The 10,536-nt window shown below is 32.6% G+C and overlaps 1 protein-coding gene across 1 annotated transcript; it reads right to left on the bottom strand.

Annotated features, from left to right (window-relative positions):
* Nucleotides 1-540: 540 nt before the first annotated feature.
* Nucleotides 541-4,406, bottom strand: LOC134723788 (uncharacterized). Its single transcript, XM_063587335.1, has 3 exons — nt 4,303-4,406; nt 2,955-3,164; nt 541-1,420 (listed from the first exon to the last, which is right to left on the bottom strand). Exons 2-3 carry the CDS (start codon nt 3,162-3,164, stop codon nt 1,148-1,150), a joined length of 483 nt encoding a protein of 160 aa, XP_063443405.1. The 5' UTR covers nt 4,303-4,406; the 3' UTR covers nt 541-1,147.
* Nucleotides 4,407-10,536: the final 6,130 nt, after the last annotated feature.

Here is a 10,536-nt window from a genome sequence, read left to right as displayed (position 1 = left end):
TAGTTTTCTCGTCTGAATTGTTTTACATGTACATTGTCATTTCGGGGCCTTTTGTAGCTGACTATGCAGTATGGGCTTAGCTCATTGTTAAAGGCCGTACAATGACCTATAGTTGTTAATTTCTGTGTCATGTTGGTCTCTTGTGGAGAGTTGTCTCATTGGCAATCATACCACATCTTCTTTTTTATATTTGAAAATATTTGCCGCTGCATTGTAAAAATGAAATAAAATTGATTTAAAATTATAGTCAAACTTAGTTTTTACTGACCTGTTATAGTCATATCTGTTTCATTATAATTTTTGAGGAAAATAGGAAAAAAAGAAAAGATAATTTTATTATAATATACGACAATGCAAACTTGTCTATATGTTGAGCATGGTGTCTGAATGGATAGTATTGTGTCTCAATTTGTTTTTTATTTTTTCCTCAGAGAATCTTTTCTAATCACTTTTAATATCGTATCATAGATACTTTCAACACTTGCACAATTATATACCCAACTAGAACACACCCGTAATATTACGGGTCCGTGACTGAATTTAAGTATATAACTATGCGCAAGCCTCATTTTAGTATTAGTATTGTCATCTGATAAAGTCATGCCGATTATAAGATACACAGTTTTTTCTCTGCTTTCAAATCTTTCTGTTTGAAGCCGTCGAACTGGAACTTATCAATTATTGGTAATATTAATTATTTGGAAAACCAAAGGTCCTAAAATGGAGTATTTTTTAATCAACAGCATTGTCCTATATTAGTTATAAAAAAGTTGAATTCTCTGATTCGCTGTTTTACGTCATGCCCTCTAACAAATTGAAGTGTATATAGCATATTTAACACCGTTTGGTGGTGCGCCTGGCAGATGCGGAACGTACAGATAAGGTAATAAGTAACAGGTGAATATACTATTGGTATCGGTATCGAACTCGACCCGGAACCTCTTAATTATTGGCAATATTAATTACGTGGAAAACAAAAGGGCCTGGAGTGGTGTAATTTTTCATCTACACCTTTGTACTATATTAGTTATATATAAAGTTGAATTCTGTGATTCGTCGTTTTTACGTGATGACGGCTGACAAATTGGACCTCGTAATTTTAGTATTATAGATAGTTGGACTGATTTTAAGAATATTTGTAAAAAGTTTATTCAACATCAATATTGACAACTGGTGGTGTTTCCGTTGGCGTGGTTGTTGGTGTTGGCGTGGTTGTTGGTGTTGGTGTTGGCGGCGGAGGTGGTGGCGTTGTGATACAAGTGTAGCATATGAGTGAACAGCTGTACCTCGGTTTCAACCAGCCCCAATACCGCGCAGTAAAGTCCACTTCATTTGTTCCTTGGAATAAGTTTTCGGTGTTTCTGATGTAAAATCCATGTTTAAAGAATCCATGGCGCGTTACACTGAACGGTCCTGCAACCTACAAAACAATTATAATATAAGTATCAAAAATAGAATAAATGAATAAAGTTTATAATTTAGATAAAAAAGCATGTGTGTTTGAATTATTGTTTTGATTTTAATATCTACTAAATTTAGCTTTTATGATAGAAATGAACCAAGCTCTTCTTTCTGGTAGCTGCATAACTGAAACAATCGGAAACCAAGCCTGTGTCATATGAAGTCATCTCTTTTTAAGTGATAGAAGGGTTTATCACAAACGAACGCTTCATGTCTTGATGAACATTACACTTATTTTTTTTCATTAAAAAATCATTATGAATTAAACTGAAACAAAATTATTCCTGAAATGTCAGCTTAAATTTAAAGTGAATAAATTGGAAATGTCATGCGGACGTCTCCAGATAAATTCCAAATCTACGGAAAAAAGACGCACAATTTGATAACCACTACAATGTATTAGTCATTTTCGGGACCCTTTATAGCTGGATGTGCGGTGTGAGCCAATGCATGTACAAAGACCTATAAAGGGGACAAATAGTAAATTAATTTAAACCAAAAAATACGATTTTGATTTTATTAACGCAATGTTTTTTTTAAACTAATTTTCTGCACTTTTTTCCATTGATTCCTATCAAAACGAATTTCAAGATCTATCATGTAAACTAACACAAAACTATACGGTTTTACCATATTGTGTACGGTCAAGATTTACACTTGCCGAAACCAAACTGATTCTTAATGACAATGGAAAACATTCACACTAAGCCTGTATGAAAATAGTTTTGTGAAAAGACAAGTCATATCAACATAAACATTGACAAGATTACACAATGTTAGGCTTATATAGAACCATTTAAATGGTAGACGAATGCTTATTTTTTTTCTTTGAAGCTTATGATTGTGTATACATTGTACATTGAAGCCACTTCGTGTCAGTAGATAATCTCAAAGTCCTTGATCGTTCCTTTTCGATTTGTGTTTGCAATATCTTTGATTTTTTATTCTAACATTCAATGGTTTGCTTGAAGTGAACAGTAATTGTAAAATCAAAAGAAACAGCGCTTTGCCCCTTCGTTTTCTGTTCTGAAAATGCGTGTAGGTATTTTGTGTCATGATTTAAGCCCTCCATTTTCATTATTTTGAATGATATAAAAGTTTCAGACAATTGAATAGTTAACAATACCCTTTTATATCATTCGACTTGTACATTGTTGTTGATACCTTGAAAAAATAATTGCAGCTGGTATCGGATATAATTTGTCAATTGAATGACATAAAAAAAAGAAGGGATTTGTTTTTATTCGATTTTCTACGTTTCTGTGCCCGTGAAGCTACATGTATAGTATTACAAATGACAATGAAACAAAGAAAAGGAAATTATGCCTAATGCTTTCTTACGAATAACTGTAAGATCTTTCAGATTACTAACAAGAGGTAAACTGTGCTGTCAGTATGGTAAAATTGAATGTGGTACTTGAACATAAATCGAGGTCCTCTAAGCTTATATTTAACACTTTTTTGCTTAATTTCCGCAACTTTTATATATTTACCTCTGCAGATTTTACGAATCCGAGAATGTGAATTTTAACTTTAAATGTTTCTGTTTCAACATCACATGGGAGATCAAAAGTACAAGATCCTTCCATATCTTTAGTTCCAGGTCTCCATCGGTGTGTTCTTCTACTTCTTCCCCAAAGGTGACCTTCACCTACACATATCACTGACAGGATAACGAAGAGAATAAATCCAAAATACTTCATCTACATAAGAAGAGATTTTGTTAGAGAAATATGTGGTTGAGTTCTAAAAAACGACAAGACATTTAAGTATTTTATATTGCACCCCACCATACCTATGAATCACAATAATGTATTACAGAAAGTTGAGAATGGAAATGGGGAATATGTCAAAGAGACAACAACACGACCAAAGATTTGATAACAGCCGAATGCCACCAATGGGTCATCAACGCACCCAGAAGTGGTTCTCAGCTTGCCCCTTAATGAAATGTGAACAGTGTATTCCGTACAATGTATGGAACTGTTTTCCTAATAACTGGATTATCCCCGTGATATGTACCAGTGGTTAGACCCCTCTTCCTAGGTTAATATTTTACAATTTTTACATTTTACACAACATAGTGGCACAGGACGAATGCTGATATGTTTTATAAGGTCCACACATTGTTAATTGTTTATTTTAGACATTTTGTAATCTCGATATACGTTTAAGGAAGGAATTGTATATTTAAATATACAATAATTCCTTGGTTTAAGTAATTATGTTGGGCATCAACTTTGAAATTTGACTGAAATCGATGAACACGAACTTGACAGACAATGTCCCTTTAATTAAAAAGGAAGTAATGCATATGATATTTATAAATTACAGCCGTAAAAATCCTTGGTAGTCTAGTTTGGCTTCACATACTTAACGTGTTAGATAATCTTGATCTCTTCAAACAGTAGATGTTACTTTTAATCTTTTCAATTACTTAATAATAAACATATAGCTTTCTAAATTATCATTGGCTAAATATTGAAACTAATTTAAAAAAAAAGCCTATCATTATGTGGGGTAATGGTCAATCGAAAGTAACCTTGTAACAAAAACAGAAACAGGAAACATTTAGCTGTACATAAACATGCGAATATACCGTGTTTTGAATATCAAATCGTTTTCAAACTTTAACCATGGTTTATTTAAGCGCAGTTTTCCTATAGAATATGTCCAAATGTCCTTTGTATTAAAAATACAAAAATCCTTGAAAAAACTCAAATGGCGATTCTATATATAACACAGTACTTGTCCCGCGCCGCTAAATATATACTTTCAATGCGACCTGCTTTCTGCTGACTAGTATTTAAAAATATACCCGCAATAAAATAATTTACTTACATTTGTTCACAAATTAAGTTTGGTCTGTTTTGTGTGAGAAAATAAATCTTAATGATACATGTGTAGTTGCAACTTATTTTATAAGGCCATCCGTTCGGATTACGTATATGTAAAGTATGTTGGCGTCAACGGTTTTGCATAAATGTTTAAGTACAATATATCCTGGTTGAAAACATACAGTGGAGATCAGTTCTAACCTCTCATTAGAACTGTCAGAATAATCTGTCATAGAACTGTTCTAACCTGTCCTAGAACAGTTCTAGCTAGAACAGTTCTACCCTAGAACTGTTCTAGGTAGAACTGTCAGGATCAGTTCTAGGTAGAACTGACTAAATCAGTTCTAGGTAGAACTGTCAGGATCAGTTCTAGGGTAGAACTGTCTAAAACTGTTCTAGGTAGAACTGACCAAATCAGTTCTAACTGTAGAACTGTCAGCAGAACTGACCAAATCAGTCAGGACTGAAGAACAGTTCTAAATGACGTCACTTCAGGAAGGGCACTTTAGAATTTAGAAGAAAGAATCAGTTCCAATTACTTAACTATATATAATAGCGGATTTTTCTATATTTTTACTGATCAAAATTTACATGTACAAATATCGAAGTGGATAGGAGGTTATCCAACTCATCGGAGAAATATTTTTATAAGATTGCAAATGAAACATCATTATTTACGTTTCTTCGTTCCCCGTTTTTAACAGTCTCTTCATAAATATAACTCGGCATTTAATTCATGGAAATTTAATCTTAATTTACCTTGTTTGCCTTGGATTTACATTCATGATTTAGGATTCTGTTTTGACAAATGTTCAAACGAAAATTGTACAGTGGATGGATTATGGGATTAATGAAATCAGTGTTGTTAAACGTAAAAAAAACTACATGTCATTGTGTATGTACATTTGCATTAGCTCGTTGCCAAACTTATCCATAACGATTATGAATAATATTTGGAAGTCCTGAAAGTCTGAAAAATATACTCGATCTGAACATAAATGAAATATTTGCCACTGGACGTTAGGCTACAAACAAAACCAATCATTGTCCTTCTTCAAATTATATATTAACAGTATAGTCAGTATACTATTCCAAGAAGAGAACTTCTCATACATGTACTTTTCATTTTAAAATAAAGTATATGAATCAGTCATGTGAGTGTTGGATTATGCCGTTAAATAGTTTTGTTTAAAAAAAGCATCATGAACTATACTGACTTAAAAAGTCACTTTTGTGACGGTTCAATATTTAATAATATAAGTTTGGATGTAACGGGTCTTCTGACGTTATTTTGTTATCAACACCCATAGACATAAGTTAGTCATGTGAACGTAACATCATCAACGTTTTTTTATGGTTCGCCAAGGTTTAAACATTTTGTTAAAATGAAATTTAGAATTAAATTATAAGAAATGACTGTAATATTTTTTCTGTCTAAAATTTCGAAATAACGTAAAAAATGTGGTGCACACTGACTGTATAAAAACCCGCTACGCACATTTATCAGTGTGCACCAAATTTTTTATGTTATTTCTTCATAGACAGAAAAAATATTACAGTCATTCCTTAAATAGTAATATTATCGATACAGAGAGGAAATAATGGCGCTCTAAAATGATGTGGATAAAATTTGGTGTCCTCTTTATCATTCAATATCTGTCCTGACTTAGAAATATTATTGGTTTACAATGAAGCCATATACATTTACATGAAAAAGAATATATAGCTATAGGAAGATCATGAAGATGTGGTGTGAGTGCCAATGAGAAAACTATCCATCCAAATAACAATTTAAAAATAAGTAAACCATTATAGGTCAATGTACGCCCTTCAACACTGAGCCTTGGCTCACACCAAACAACAAGCTTTAAAAGGTCCCATATGTTCAGTGTTGGTTGATGCGGTCAAATAATTTTGTTATTAAAACAACTCAGTCTGATATATCGAAACTTCTGAAATTTGTTAACAATTCAATATTTTGAATAAAAAGAGGACACACTGTCATTTGAATTATACAATCCATCGTGATCGGTTGTTGTCTGCTCTATGGTTGGGTTGTTGTTGCCCAGACACATATTTTTGTTCCATGAGTCAGTCTGAGCTATGAAAACTAGCTGATGTTTGTTTCTGATGCGATATTTTGAATAAAAGTAGGAAATGATGGCACTCTCAATCAATGCGAATTTTTTTTGTGGTTGTTGATTTCCAATATATTGCAGTTATTTATAAACTACAATCCTTCTGGACCTAAAATTATAACTGATGTACTGTCCAACTATATAGACTTGCATAAAAAAAAAGAAAATATGGTAATTTTTGGTTGAGGCGGTCAAACAATTTATTACACGACTCAGTCTGAAGTATGAAAACTACTGATATTTGTTTACGATTCAATACTTTGAATAAAAAGAGGATATGCTGGCACTATAAATTCATGCGAACAAAATTTTGAGGTCATTGTTTTCCAATATTGCTGTAACTTGTATATTATAGTCCCTCTTGACCTAAAATTATAACTGAATTACTGTGCAGCTATATACTAAGCAGATTTGTAGAAAGAAAGAGCAAATAAGGTCAGTTTAGATTGGTGCGGTCAAAATGTTTTATTACACGACTCAGTCAGTCAGGGGTACTACTTATACAAGTGTATTTTATTTACTTGAAGAAGTAAAAAAAAATATACACATATAAGTAAATTTGTAGGATACTTATACAAGTGGATTTTATTTACTTGTATAGGTAAAAAAAATATTGGCTGAGTTATGTCCCTTCGCCATTCAGATTTTTTTACTTGTATAGGTAAAAAAATCAACCTTTCTTCTTTTCTTAAATTCTGAATATTTCTTTGCTCTAATAGAATTTTAAATTGTGTACCATTTGCAGATGTCTTTACTTATCATTTAAGTGTAATTTCATGTACAATGAAAGTCCCATTTGTCTGTTATCTTCTTAACACTGCTCATTTACAAGCCCCAAAGGAGCAATTTTTGAAGGCCTTGCTCAAATATACAAGATCTTTGCTCAATCAGTTTCTTTGATGAATTAATGAGATGAAACATTGAACTTTAATGAAAAAATTTGAGCAAACCTGGGAAAAATCATTAAAGGCATGATGTTACATTTCAAAACTTGAGGATTTTTGTGGGATTGTAAGAAAAATTTACTTATACAAGTAAATTTTTCAGAAAATTAAGGGGAGATTATTCAAACATTATTTATTTACTTATATGTGTACATTTTTTTTCACTTCTTCAAGTAAATAAAATACACTTGTACAAGTAGTACCCCTGACTGTCAGTCTGAAGTATGAAAACTACTGATATTTGTTTACGATTCAATACTTTGAATAAAAAGAGGTCATGCTAGCACTTTAAATTCATGTGAACAAAATTTTGAGGTCATTGTTTTCCAATATTGCTGTAACTTGTATATTATAGTCCCTCTTGACCTAAATTTATAACTGAATTACTGTGCAGCTATATAGATTTGCAGGAAGAAAGAGCAAATAAGGTCAGTTTAGATTGATGCGGTCAAAAGATTTTTGTATAACAGTCCGTCTAAGGTATGAAAACTACTTGTAAAAAGATATCACATTTGTTTACAATTCAATATTTTAAATAAAAAGAGGACTTGCTAGTACTATCATAAATTGAGTGCAAATAAAATTTTGAAATCATTAATGTTTTCCAATATAATTGGTATCCTTGCCTAAAGATAAACTGGATTCCTACAGTTTGCAGCTAAATGTATACAGATTTATATGATGAAATCAAATATGATCAGTTTAAGTTGATAGTGGCTCAATGGCAGATCCAGAGCGGTGGGGGGACCCCTTTTTGACGATCAATGCATTTGAATGAGGACATTTAGTTGGACCCCCCCCCCCCCCCCTTTTAAAACTGCTGGATCCGTCCCTGGTGGTTTGGGCCAGAATAACATTTTACACAAAGATTAAGGTCAGATAAATTGTTTATGTAAAATGAGCCATCCTGACTCCCCAAATGAAAAATGTAAAACAATTGAAATAAAAATGCCCCCCCCCCCTTTTCCAATATTAACGGCTTAATCTATGTTCAAAAATTAAAGAAAAACAAATAATTTATGTAACACATCAACAAAAGAAAATCACTGAATAACAGGCTCCAGACTTGGAACAGTCACATACATGCAAAATATGACGGGGTTAAACATGTTCTCTTGCCGACGAAAAATTTGAAATAAAACCGGCAAAATAGCAGAACTCTTTATAATATTAATCGCTATTTTGCCGAAGCCTTTATATTTAGACAAAGAGTTCTCAAAACATATAAATCAATTCTAGACGTAGAATTTATAAATCAATATTTGCCGTCGGATTTAAAAATCAATTCTAGCCGTAGAATTTATAAATCAATTCTAGCCGTAGAATTTATAAATCAATTCTAGCCGTAGACTTTATATATCAATTCTAGCCGTAGAATTTGTAATCAGAACTGTTCTAGAAGTAGAACTGACTAAAACTGTTCTAGAGTAGAACTGTCAGGATCAGTTCTAGGTAGAACTGTCCAAATCAGTTCTAGGGTAGAACTGTCAGGATCAGTTCTAGGTAGAACTGTCCAAATCAGTTCTAGGTAGAACTGACCAAATCAGTTCTAGCTAGAACAGTTCTAACCTAGAACTGACTAAAAGGTGTCAGGCTGACAGTTCTACGTACTGTCCTAGAACAGTTCTCCTGACAGATTCTGACAGATTTAATGAGAGGTTAGAAGTGATCTCCACTGTATATGTACAGGAAACATCTAGCCTGCATATAAGGACAGATCAAAAAGAATTGGATAAACAAAATTTGGTCAACTTATATTTATATTTTCAATACTTACGTTATACTTCGACGTCATATTTAACTAAATTACGCATCATCAATGCAAAAAGAATACCAGACTAATTACTGTGTACGGCTAACACACGTTTTATCTTTAAAAGATTCATCAGCGACGCTCGAATCTGATAAAAAAGAAATATGGACAAATCAATTATAAGATCTACGAATTTAAAGAGTGTTGACGACCTAAAAATCAAAAAATTTCCCAAATATTGCATATGTAGATAAAGCTCCATCAGCAGCTTATTACGGAAGCCGATAAGGGCCATTCAAAAAAAAAAATTATGTCGTAATTACGACATAGCATGTCGTAATTTCGACATAACATGTCGTTATTACGACATCGCTATGTCGTAATTTCGACATAACATGGCGTTATAACGACATCGCTATGTCGTAATTTCGACATATCATGTCGTAATAACGACATCACTAAGTCGTTATAACGACATCGATATGTCGTAATAACGACATCGCTATGTCGTAATAACGACATCGCTATATATGAAAGAATATATATTATGATTGCCAAGAGACTAAATGACACAGATATTAACAACTATACGTCATCATAATGCCCCCAATAATTAGAAAAGCCCCCGCATAGTCAGCTATAAAAGTGGGAGGAAAGATACCAGAGGGAGAGTCCCCGAAATGCTGTGTGGCAGATAATATTATTATTCAATTATTAGCTCCCTTGGTAAAACTCCAAATTTCATATTTAAAGCATTTTATTGTTAAATAATTTACATGAAGCTTAATAAGTATATATTTGTTAATTGCATAGCTTTTGCTATTTGAATTCATTGGTTAAAGATATTTATTTATATTGTAAAGTTTAATATTTGCATCGTCGCAAAATCTTTGGATACCTTCTATGAATACCTTCAGAGAGAAACTTACATTAATTATGTAAATTAATTGCGGTTAATTAACCGACCGTGCAAGGGCTGTATAGCCAGTCAAGATCGTTAAAACTTCCATATGTTGCGGTTTATAAGATATAGTTTGTCAAATGGCTGTACAGACAGATAAAAAAAAAAGCTGTACAGACAGATTAGGTAGATAATACTATGTGAATATGCGAGCCTAACTTGCCAGCTAAGCATCAAATCTCCCTCAAAATAAGCGCATATTACATGGCTTCTTGTAGTAAGGGTGAATTAAAGTATCAATTGCTCTAATGCTACTTTCAAATGTTGAGCACGATATTCCTACAACAGAGGGTCTTTGACTTCGATTAATTTTTGCAAGTTTTATTCGGTTTTTTATATTGTTGGTTGATTCTGGTTCTGTTCGTTTTGTGATGTCATTTTATCAAAAAATTACCTCGAGTTGTGGAAATCGATATAATAATGTTTACCCTTTAAGCTATTT

Source organism: Mytilus trossulus, chromosome 6 (genome assembly GCF_036588685.1).
Source record: "Mytilus trossulus isolate FHL-02 chromosome 6, PNRI_Mtr1.1.1.hap1, whole genome shotgun sequence".
NCBI lineage: Eukaryota > Metazoa > Mollusca > Bivalvia > Mytilida > Mytilidae > Mytilus > Mytilus trossulus.
The sequence above is the reverse complement of the archived record's forward strand: the minus strand, read 5'-3'. Positions and strand labels throughout refer to the sequence as shown.

What these genes read in the sequence shown, in the direction of transcription:
- LOC134723788 (XM_063587335.1), bottom strand. Translation starts at nt 3,164, where the DNA reads ATGAAGTATTTTGGATTTATTCTCTTCGTTATCCTGTCAGTGATATGT. An exon ending in GATTCGTAAAATCTGCAGAG is followed by an intron (nt 1,421 to 2,954) that starts GTAAATATATAA and finishes ATTGTTTTGTAG; the next exon opens with GTTGCAGGACCGTTCAGTGT.